The 12,256-nt window shown below is 32.5% G+C and overlaps 2 protein-coding genes across 10 annotated transcripts in view; one reads left to right on the top strand and one right to left on the bottom strand.

Annotated features, from left to right (window-relative positions):
- Positions 1 to 4,731, bottom strand: part of LOC145793066 (uncharacterized) — a 28,759-nt gene extending 24,028 nt beyond the window's left edge. For 4 of the 9 annotated variants that reach the window (XR_014333562.1, XR_014333561.1, XR_014333559.1 and 1 more), the window contains exon 1: positions 4,300 to 4,546. Coding sequence is in view for 2 of the 9 variants with exons in the window: in XM_082875474.1 (XP_082731600.1) it covers positions 4,300 to 4,366 (67 nt within the window). In the remaining 7 variants the exon portion in view is untranslated. Of the gene's footprint in view, positions 1 to 4,299 lie in introns of all 9 variants that reach the window. The other 5 variants (XR_014333558.1, XR_014333563.1, XR_014333564.1 and 2 more) reach the window with 5 other exon arrangements.
- A 1,136-nt stretch (positions 4,732 to 5,867) lies between these two features.
- On the top strand, positions 5,868 to 10,059 carry LOC114269149 (peroxisomal membrane protein PMP22). The gene is made up of 7 exons (XM_028210403.2): positions 5,868 to 6,248; positions 6,333 to 6,431; positions 6,543 to 6,644; positions 7,338 to 7,413; positions 8,255 to 8,325; positions 8,425 to 8,510; positions 9,527 to 10,059. The coding sequence occupies exons 1-7, from the start codon at positions 6,177 to 6,179 to the stop codon at positions 9,576 to 9,578; spliced, it is 558 nt and encodes a 185-aa protein (XP_028066204.2). The 5' UTR covers positions 5,868 to 6,176; the 3' UTR covers positions 9,579 to 10,059.
- The last annotated feature ends 2,197 nt before the right edge of the window (positions 10,060 to 12,256 follow it).

Genomic DNA, 12,256 nt, shown 5'->3' with positions numbered 1-12,256 from the left:
AAAGAAAGGGAGACTGATGCAGAACAGGTTCAAGTTCAAAGGAAAATTAATTAATGGATACATTGGATACACTTCATTCCTTGTATTAATGGATACATTGGATACATTTCATTCCTTGTATTCATGGATACATTGGATTGTATTCATGTCTTTCAAACTCTTCAAGGTCTACAGGTTAGGTTCTTTGTATTTGATACATTGTATTTGGTACAAGAGTTTAAGGGAGTGTTTTAGTATTTATTTCTGTATTAGGAAATTCACAGTTTGAGTATCTGGTAGTTAGTATAAATATGTTTGTAAGCCCTGTGGCAAAAGGATAGAAAAGAAAAAGAGTTTTTTTTTAAGAATATAACCAGAATTCTCTCCATTTGCCTTGTGCGCAAGGTTGTTTATCTTTGCTCATGAATTCGAGTTGTTACCGTCCAAAGAATGATATCTTCCCCTTCGTCTACTAGAACAATATCTAGTCATTCATTCCATTACAACGCTGCGTCAAAGTTTTCCAATAGGGGAGTCATGAACAGAAAGCTAAAAGTATAGCATCAATTTCCCTTCTTCAAAAAGGTTTATCTGGCTTAAATGAAGTCTCATGATATGTTTGCACAAGTTCATAGACCAATAGCTTTATGTAAACTACATAACCCAATTCCAGTCCAAAAATTTATAGGCCGCACAACTCTCTTTTGGGATTCATCAATGCCAGAATAACATCTATAAAGTAACACCGTGTGGAACCCAAAGCTCCTACAAAAAGCTTCCTAGCATTTCCATTACACAAGATGGTAGCATAACATGGCAACAGTACCATAATCACCCCAAAAATGAATTAAGGTTCTTTGCCCTCACTTTTAAAGAAGCAGCAATGGCAACAACTAGAGACAATTGAATGCTGTTAAAAAGAAACTATTTTTGGAGTAAACATTTTAGCTAAAACCAGTAGCATGAAGAATGGTCTGAATATTTGCCACTTGGCATGTCAGTTTCTCTGGTAAAGTTCGAACAATAAAAAAAAAAACTTGATAATTCGAGGAATCAGCAACAACAGGTAACAAAAACTTAATCATCGCAATCTACTACACAAGATGAAAATGAATACAAACATACTAAAGGCCCATTCAAAAAATTCAATACAAAAAAACTGATAAGCACAAAATGCATACAAAGGAAACATTACATCCAAAATTCCATTTTTTTTCTAGCTGCCATAAGTTTCATTTGGAGAAACTCACTCTTTAATGATGTTTGAAACAAACTTGTAAAAGGAAAATATCTAGTAGAAAGGACTAGGAGTCTGTGACCCACAATACTGGCAGCCCATGCAAGTGATCAAGTGTACAAGAATAAGAATAAATAAATAGAAACATAACATAAAAAAGCCCTCCAATTATATTATAGTCACTTAGGATTTCAATAGCTTTTAAGATTTGTTTGAAGAAAAAGATATTAAAATTGGAAGGATGCAATTTTTTGTTTAGTTATGCTTTATATATACATATATATTTACAGTTGCTCTTCCAAATTGGGCCTATTAGAAGGTTACCCCCAATTTATCAAAGGACAAAAAAAAAATCAAACCAAAGAAAATATAAGTGCATAATTGACGAAATGAGTTGTTAAACAAAAATATTCCATGTAAATGGTTTAGTTTTATGTCTTTTCTGTGAAGAAAAATGTTCTGTAACCCCCAAGTCATTTTCGTGTTGGCAATTTCATTCCAAATAGTGAGTTTTCAGTTTTATTTTTAGCTTAATTGAGCCTTATGCATGTTTGGTAGTCAAGAATTATCATGGAAGGTTTCAACTGCAATCTTTGATCAGACAAACAAGATCTACTTCATGTGAAGGTAAAATTGATGTATTGCATTAGCATCGTTTAGAGAGTTTTACAAGGCTGACCCAACCTCAAGGCGATTGAGGCAGTCACTAAGGCCCCATTTTTTCAAAAGGCCTCCGATTTCTAAGTTACTTGTTCAGACGCCCATCAAAAAATAAATAAAATTCCTTGTCCAAAGGACTAGGGGGAAAAAATCTTCCTTTTTCAAAGGCCCTCAATTGTAAAGCTTGATAAAACCCCCAAAATGTAAAGACTGTAAATGACATCCAAATATTAGCTCCAAGAATAAAAAAAGAAAAATAATTTTATATTAAAAAGTACTAATATTAAAAAATTTAAATGTTGGCTAAATAGAAGGAAGGCCTTCATTGAGATTTTGCTTTAAGTACCTTGAAGTTGGGCTGCTCTAGAGTTTTATCTAGGTTAGTCTAATTGGGCTTGTTCATATTTTGTTATTGACTATAGATATAGAATAACTAATGAGTTTGACCTTAGAACCCAATAGATTTGGTTTATAGACTTAATGCATTGGTCTGTTTTGAATTTAAATTTAGGTTCGGAATAATACCTTGTGCAGTAATTCCTTTGAACGAGCATGGTCTTTCATATTTGGAAATTTTTCCAATCCATGCCCGTTTGAACTCGGGGTTGATCCGTTCAAATATGGGTATGATTCACCCGATTGTGGGCTTACTATTTTGAGCTGCGTTGTCTAGACCAAAAGCAACTGTTTGAACGCAGTGACAACCATTTGAACACGTGTCTAGTACACACACCTATGCATGTCTGAAACAAAATCCGAGTGGTTCTTATGTCCTTGCTCATTTAGGATTTCCTATCACTATATATTCGTGTCACTATATTTAGGATTATTCAATCGAATAATCCATCGAACCAAACACTACCTTAAGTCATCTCCTTTAATCAAGTTTCCCTATATTTTTTGTTCCTTCTTTTAGCTATGATAAAATTGCACTCCATATATATTTATCCTAAAGTACTACTATACTACAATTTGTAGATTCTAAAGTATTTCACTACCATTGTAACACAGAATTCACTCATTCTAGTTCATCAATTAAAATTAGGCCGTCATCAATTAAAATAACCTGGTAGGACATTGTCTTGAATGCTCCTAGTAATGTCCTCACAACTAATGCATAAAGATAAGAATTTGATATTTTTATATATCTTCAACTCCACTATCTGTTTGCACCATAAATAAAATTTCTATCGATTATAACAAGGTTTAAACTTTCTATTATTTATTATTATTATTGTTATTGTTATTATGATTATGCAGGAAAATCTTAAGAGTTAAGAGAAGTTAAGAGAAGTTAAGCTTTGGAGATTCAAGGGATGGAAGACAAGTGACAATGTAAGAAGGTGGAAATTATACGGGTGGTTAGATGATGGTTAATAAAAGTTTTTTCCTACTTTTTTTTTTTGTATAAATTGCCATTGATGGCTCTATTATAAAAAGGATTAACAAATCAATACATGACTTGACTTTCGTTTCTTTTCTATCCTAGGAGTAAATCTAATCTACATAGGAGTAGTCTTATGCTGTGTTTAGTTAGGGGATTTGAGGAGGGATTTGGAAAGGGAAAGGGAAAAGGTGTGTGAAACTAGGTAAAATATAGACATGTTTTATTCACATTTCTCCTAACTTTTCCATTTCCCTTTCCAAATCTCTCTCCAAATCCCCTAACCAAACACAACATTAATGTCCTTTACTTGTATTTAATTGTTTATTCAATCATTTACATCATCATCATCTTCTTCTTCTTCTTTCTCTCTTTTTTCTTGTTTGTTTTGTCATTAGTTTTACTCTTAAGGAAGTCCTTGAACTTTCGAGGCATATAACCTCATCACAATTGCTTAATCATTTTATTGTTTGGTGAGATTTCGGTTAAGACTCAATCGGTCTAAGTCTAACAAAAATTTTACTAACACTATCATGATTTAAACTTTGTAAACTAACACTATATATATGGTAGACACTCCTCAGTCTGTAATATACGCCTATAAAATATTTAAAATTAAAAAAAAAAAAAAAACATAATTTTATACTTTTTGAGTATGACTTAAAAAAAATAAAAAAAATTATCATAACTAAACCTAACATGACTAAAATAACTAAAATAATAAAGATCTGATAATAATAATAATAATAATAATAATAATAACATGAGACACAACTAACGATTTGATCAGTTATGAATAAAATAATGTTATAATTAAAAATTAAAATAATATCATAACTAAATAACAATAGGATCAGTTATGAATAAAATAATGTTATAATTAAAAATTAAAATAATATCATAACTAAATAACAATAGGAGCAAAGAATCCATTTTCAAGGTGTATATATTAGAATTTTCCGTATATTAAATATATATACACACACATAGATATACATATGGAAACAGTGCATTTGCTTTGAATAGTGGGAAAAATTACCAGTGATATGAAGAGGAATGCATTGAATAGCTTGGCGAGAATGAGAGAGAGAAACCTCACTCTGCATCGATTAAACGATTTGCAGCGGAGAAAGGGTTTTGGGGGGTGGATTCTGATGATGGGCATCGCGGTGGGCTGCAAAACCTGTACGACCGGTTGCCTATGTCTTTTTCACTTCTTCATCCACCAAACCTACTGAAATTAGGTTAATTTCATTAGTATCTCTTCAATTATCACAATTTCTTTTATTTTATTCTTAGTTTGTTTTTTTTTTTAAATGATGGAGGGTCTGGCTCAACCTAATTAATTTCAATATTCTTTCACGTAAATCAGGTAAATCTAAAATAAAAAGCTTGCAAATGTGAATCTAAAAAATTAGTAGTCCCTGATAAAAAAAATTAAACTTGAGATATGTGAGTTGGGTTGTTTATTTTATCTATATAATCCATAAATATATATATATATATATATATATATATATATTTTATATTTGTATTCATGTGGTCAAATTGAAAGCGATTATGCAAAATCAATAACAACAACCATGAAAACCCAGTTTAATGAAGAAAATATATTATTTTATAATTTAAACAATTTAAATCATAATTATTATTTTTAAAAAATACATTTTATAAGATCATTTCTAACCCAACACCATTTTTCATCAAATTTAAATTTGGTGAAAATAAGTACATTTTGTTATTTCAATCCTATCACTAGATAAGTATTAAATTTAAGATTTCTTAAATTTTTCATCAAATTAAAGATGGATGTAATTTTTAATAAATTACTATTTATAGCTGTTGGAGCTTTAAATCATTTTCATCACTAGAGGACTACCTCCTTGCAAAAATTTGTAAAAAAATTATATTGGCCGGTCAACATGTTGGACATCTACCCGATCGACCGGTGTTTTGATAAAACTTCAAAATTTTCCGTTGAAACACGTAATATCAAATAGAGTTTTTACTCAAATTTGGTAAAAAAAAAATATAACAATGGAGATGCTTTAACTAATCTAATAAATTTTTGATTTTATGATTTAAATTATCTAAATTATTTTAAGAGATAAAAAGTGAAACTATTCTTGAAATTTCATGGACTATGGTTTATAACATTGGAGAAGAAAGAATTAGTTATTAAGGGCAAACTAAACGGTGTAATATTTTCACGATAAATTAAAAATTTATTTCTTGAAATTTATTTTTAAAAAATGCTAAGTATATTTCATTTTTTCAAATTTATATTCATATAACAAATAATAAAATATAAAGTTAATTAACAATTTTTGTAATTATATTGTTATATATAAGAAGTTGGTTAGGATTTTTTTTAAATTTATTTTTGTTAATTTTATGAAATAATAATTTTGTATTTTAAATAAATTTTAGGAATGATTTTTAATTTATCCAGAATAATTTTTACCACCTAAGCAAATTCAGTTAGTCTTATTATTAACGTTCGGTCAGGAGGAGTTTATCTGAAATTCAAGAGGGGGTTGTTTGTGTTATTTTAGAAATTTTAGGGGAGGCCTCTGTAATTTTATCAAACCTCAAGAGGTCAGTGTAATTTACCCTTATATGTTTGTTCGAAGACTCGAGTTTGGGAAGTCGTTGTTGACAGATCAGGAAGAGAAAGTTGAAGCATTTGGTTTGGTCTCCGCAATGGCCTCTCTCTCTCCACCTACCTACTACTCTTCATTATATACTCCCAACTCTCTCCTACTCTTCATTATATACTCCCAACTCTCTCTCTCTCTCTCTCTCTCTCTCCCTCACACACACACACACACACACACACACACAAACACAAACACACATTGCAGTATTTTCAGTTCTTGATAGAGAAGAGCGCAGAGAGAGACCCCTGATCCAACCATGTCTGAGATCATTAAAGAAGGTTGGAACAAGTATCTTTTACAACTCCAAGTCCATCCTCTCAGAACCAAGGTCTGTTTTTACATAATTGATCTGTTCACTTTGCTCTGATTCTTTTCTGAATGTACTTATTTGGTGGTTTTTTGAATTGGGTAGGCAATTACTTCTGGGGTTTTGATTGGAAGCAGTGATATAATTGCTCAGAAGATTACTGGAGTCAAAAAGCTTCAATTTAGAAGAGTGCTTCTTTTAATGGTATTGTTTGACTTTGTTTTTCATTTGTAAATTTCTTGTTGTTTTCTTGATTTGATGGGTTTTGGGTTATGTGCTCATTATTGAACTTGGAATTTGGGAAATGCTTTGCAGCTCTATGGCCTTTTATATTCAGGTCCATTTGGGCACTTCTTTCACAGATTGATGGATATGATCTTCAGAGGAAAGAGGGGCAATAAAACTGTTGCAAAGAAGGTAAACCGTTTCTATGATTTGATTGACTGCTCTGTTCAATACTTATGTATATATGAGAATCTCGAAATATAGAAATCTCGAGGCACAATCATATGACTCTGTATGCATTGGGAACAAGAGACGGGGATTTTGGGGATAGAGGATTCCATGCCTATTTATCGTCTTATGCATATATATTTGGACGTATGGTTTGTTTGATTTTCGGTTTGGACATAAGAGAATGAGGAAGTTATATCTAAGGATACAAGATGAGAAATAATAAGCTTAGAAAGTGAGATGGATTATATATATGGTAGGATAGCTTTACCATGTTTAGTTAGATGGGATATAGCATGGGATAAGGATAGAGTAATTATTTTTTGACCGTTAGATAAAAAATGACCCGTGGAGGGATTGGTATTACTCTTTTGTTGGATTATATATCCAAACTTTTCCATATTTGGAGTAACCAAATGTGGGACTAGGGAACACAAAAAAATCACATGGACCTCAGGGATACACTATCCGGTCCACTCCTTGTATTCGGCTCTATATACCACAGTCAAACAATGCTGTAGATGTGGAGATACATGCAATTTAGGTTTTTATTTTTATTTTTAGCATACTTGTATTCCTCTGCTCAACTATAGTTGTCTCTGATATCCCAATAAAAATTGATTAGTATAATATATACTTCTTATTTTTCTTTGTTAGGTTTTGTTGGAACAATTGACTTCTTCTCCTTGGAACAACATACTTTTCATGATGTACTATGGCTTGGTAGTTGAAGGTATGTAATTGATTTAAGTGATTGCTTTTGTTGCATGTTGTTGGCTTGGGGTATGCTTCTTGTATTTGTACATATTCTTCCGATCTTTTTATACATGCTTGCTTACTAACAGGAAAAAAGTGTAATTCTGAAGTTAATTCCTTATTTATTTATTATTAGGTATTATTTTGGTAAGAGTAATGTCTTTTTATTTTTCATTTAAAGCATGGTTTATTTAGGGTTTAGGGACTGAACTTTTTTTTGGTAGAGATATAGGAGTTGCCACTTCTCATTTTGTGATGTTGGAGAATGAGAGCCTTTCTAGACAGGCTAGTTGCCTGAGGCTTTTTTGCTTCTCATTTTTCCCTCTTTGCTTTTTGGAAAACTATATTAACTGATCCATAAACCCTGATTTTGAATTCGAAGAAACAATGACTATTATTGCAATTGAAAGCACATGATTGCCCTGAATTTGACGAAAGATGTGAGATTTTTAGATGTACCTAGGTACTAGGATTTTGCTTGAAAATCAACTCGTACTTGATTGTAAAGTTAATGAAGATTCAAGAGTATAAGAGATGAAGACTAGATAACACAATACTTTTGGAGGTCAATTTTTGCCTTCCGTGATAGAACTTTGCTGTCGTCTTCTATCGTAGAATCATAGCCAATAAGAGGATTAATGAACACATGATTAACTCTGTTTCATGGGAAATGTTACCTCCCATAACACTGTAGGAAGTGTAAGTACTTCATTATCTTCGGAAAACAAATAAGATCTTTTTTTTTGGGGGGGGGGGGGGGGGTGTGTTGGTGTGGAAGACTTTATAAGATGAAGTTTGAACATGGTCCGGCTTTGCAGGAAGACCCTGGGGTTCTGTCAAGAGTAAAGTTGGAAAAGACTACCCCTCAGTACAATTGACTGCCTGGAAGGTATTACGACATGGTCCATCTTTTATAATTTTAATACACACTGGTTTTTTCTATTGTTGAGTTTGGCATTAACAAAGTCATGGTGCTATTGATTTGCAGTTTTGGCCTGTAGTTGGATGGATCAATTACCAGTATATGCCTTTACAGTTCCGCGTACTCTTCCACAGCTTTGTTGCCTCATGCTGGTGTGCACCTCTTATTTCCCTCATTTTTCTCTGTTCTATCCTCCCCTTCACTTTTTTTAGGATAGCATTCATGCTGAATCCCTTCTTTTTTGTGCAAGGATGACTAGAGATCAGATGTTTTAATTCTAGGAAATCATTATGTTTTATTAATTAGTAACTATCGTTTCTGAGTACTTAATACAGTAGTATATTAGGTTAATGTACACCATTTTGTGAGGAAGTAAAAATGCATTCAAATTAGTTTGGAATGAACTGGAGAGGAAAACTCATATTACTGACTGCATAGGGAGGATAATACACTTTACCCTTGTTTTGATCTAGAAACATGGAGTCGTATAGTTTGTTTTGTGATATTAAACACTAATGTAGTGGCTATCAAACTGCTGCCCATAAAGATTTCTATCCAACTTAACAACCCGCACAACACATGATGGAAATAAACTGAAATGACTAGGTGGGCCTTGTTCCCACCAAATTTGACAGCATTTTAGAACATGGAAAGACGCTTGTGCCCTCACATAGTTTCCCCTTTTCTTTCTCATTATTTTCTTTGTCAATGGATGGTGATGACCACACTCACAACCCACCACGGACCATTGTATACCACAACCCTCTCTTGCTTTTCAAACTAAAAACATTCTCTCTCTGCACACACATACATATATCTACCAAAGCCAATATAAAAGAAATAAAAAATTCTTCTCTCTTCCTCAAGCTCACCATTGTCCAAAACAAGTATCACTGTATCACTCATTCTCATTCTTAAACATAAAACCATTATATAAACATTCACACATACATACATACACAAAACCATACAAAGGAATCAAAATTTCTTGTCTTCGTCCCCAAAATCCACGGCCGCCACTGCCCCTTTTCACCTTTGTGTTACCATTGGACAACAAATCTTAGTTTCTAAGTAACTTGTCAGGCTTGCCTTTCTAAGTATATCCTATTTTAGTTTAGTAGGGCATGGATTGGTTATTACTAATTTATTCTCTACTTGCTGTATTCAGGGCTGTCTTTTTAAATCTGAGGGCAAGATCCGTTGCCGCTAAGCAGGCCTAAAATCGAGGAAGAAAAATCAAGGAAGACCTTTTTGTTTATTACTTTTTCCATTTTCCATTTTCCATTTTTAGGTTGAGCTTAAAACTCTTTTTTCGTCTAGTCTTTTTCACCATGTTCTCATTTACAGTTTGTCTTTATTACTTAAAACTATTATGTTTCCATACATACCATCTGTGAAACAGTTAATGTAATCTGCTATGGGTTAGTCTATGAAGCACGGATACTTCAAAAAACGTGACGTATCCGTATCGGATACTTATCGGATATCGATACTCCTTGGATACTCGCGGATACGTATCGGATACTTCTTAAAAGTATCAGATGCTTCTTAATTAGTTTTTTATTAATTTTGAAGTATCGGATACTTAATTTTGAAGTATCGGATAGTCGAAGTTACATATTACTTATAATATTTTGTTTAGTTCTTTAATAAGAGGAATATAGTGAGAGCTAAAATAATAGAATTTGTCAAATTGATGTATCCTTGTTGTCTCTCTCACTTCTCTCTCGCTTTCTCACTCTCTCACGTTTCTTCTATCTGCTCTTATTCTTTTTTTGGTGTTGGCATGTAAGGAGATGATATCATTTGTCCAACCCATCTATGGTTTCTTGCATGGGAAATCGACATTCGTGATTTAGTAATGTTAAGGATGAAGAATTTAGAAATTTTCTTGTGCCCAATGTCCTTATATAACTGCTCGAGTTTCTGATTTAAGTTCTTGATTTTTTTTAGTTTTTTCTTCCTTCATCTAATATAGATATGTAGAGAGATGGAAAATCATATATCATAGAAAGCTTCCAAGTGAACCCAAGCCAAACACTTTAAGGAATGTCTACTACTACTCAAATAAAAAAAATTATGGTACCTCAACCAAACCAAGATCAATAACAGAAAAACACTCGGAAATAAAACTACGCACAGATCCTTAGATTTATGAAAAAGATGTGAGTTTTCTACTTTTCATTATTCTAGGCACGGAAAACTTCCAAAAGCACAGAAAAAAAAAAAAAAAAAAATGAAGAAAACATAAATACTATCAAACAGGTCCTTAGATTTATCACAAAACAAACACGAGCCATGAAATTATTACCTTTTTTTTGGGCAAAAAATTTCAAGCTTTATGAAACTCAAATTCATAGTTACCAGCTGGGATCCTTTATTCTTAAAAAATGTCGGTTCCTCTGCTCCTTCATTTATCGGATCTGATTGTTTTTAAATTGAAAATCAAATCGTATGATTGTAAATACATAAAACTAGTGAACAAAATTTTTTTTTTTGTGGGGGGGGGGGGGAGGGGGACTAGGGGTCTCTTGCCCAAATTCACACACTTTGGATCATTACAGATTCGTATTATCACAACCTTATTAGAAGAACGCCTTGTTACACAATTTCCAATAATGGGGCTTGCCCACTAGCTTGTCACCTATGAAGGAGTGATCATGATCATCAGTAGATGATCCATTTCCAGATACAAACTTTCCATCATCATCATCACCATTGTCATCGTCGCGTCAGTCTTAGCTTTACTTTAGAAACTCTTTTTAACACCTCTTTCATTTATACCCTTATCGTTTGCACCAATGTTAACCATTCGACCAAGATTTACCTCACTTACCAGCAGCTGACGATCCTCCAAAGTAGGCTTCTTCGCATTGGCTTGCAAAGTTCCCACGATCAACATAAAAGCTACCAAGACTAGTAGAAAGTCTTCATGGTTCGAGCGATGTCACTTACCCTAAAAGAAGAATTGTAGTTAATGGAAAACAAAAGTGCTTTCCAAAACAACTAAGAAAGAAAACAAAGCAAAGCGGCATTAAAACTAGGGTTTACAATACTTACCACCACTGTTCTTGTTTCAAGAAAAATGCATGTATGAATGATGAAACAATGGATTCCAAGCAGGGCAATATATAGGAAAATTTCATTAATTCTCGAGGTGGGCATAGATTAGATTGATTAAATTGACATAGTGAGCTTGACTAATAAAGCAAAAGCAAAGCACTACATTGAACATAGTACGTAGTGAGCTGACTAAGGAAAACACTAAGATGAAATTAACAAGAGATATGCTACATTTCAATGGTTTTTTTTTTTTTTTTTGTGAAGGGATTGTATCACTTTTTATGTGGATATTTACGATTGGCAATTTGTTAGAAAAAATCATTAAGGAAATACTAGAAGTAAATAATATCTTCTCTTGCATCTTGACATAAAATGGGGAAAAAAATAAGTGGTGTGTAGTAGCTTTGAATCAACAATTACACATATTAAAAGTTGGGAAATGACTTCTCTCCTTTTGGAGAGTTAACTAAACTGGTCCAATGTTATAAAATAATGTCAAATTTGATAATTTGTGTTGTTTATTATTTAGACTTATTTGTATTGAAGGAGTTATCTCACCAGTTGAGCTGCAGCCTCTGCCTCTGTCTGTTATGGATTGTTCATCACAGGCCTATAATAGTAGTCTTAAGCTGGAGTGCTACAATGGCATCAGTTGTGGTGGTTAGAATATCAAGTTGTTATAATTTGTTATATAGTTAGTTTGTTATATAGTTAGTTAGACTAATCATGAGATGTGCTGATAGAATTAGATATTTCATATAATTAGATTAGATATTTTGTTCAAGTGTATATTTATACTTGTGTACTCTCCAGTTTTGAATAAGATGAAGTATTA

Source organism: Camellia sinensis, chromosome 6 (assembly GCF_055761805.1).
Source record: "Camellia sinensis isolate YWXY chromosome 6, ASM5576180v1, whole genome shotgun sequence".
Taxonomy (NCBI): Eukaryota; Viridiplantae; Streptophyta; class Magnoliopsida; order Ericales; family Theaceae; genus Camellia; species Camellia sinensis.
The sequence above is the reverse complement of the archived record's forward strand: the minus strand, read 5'-3'. Positions and strand labels throughout refer to the sequence as shown.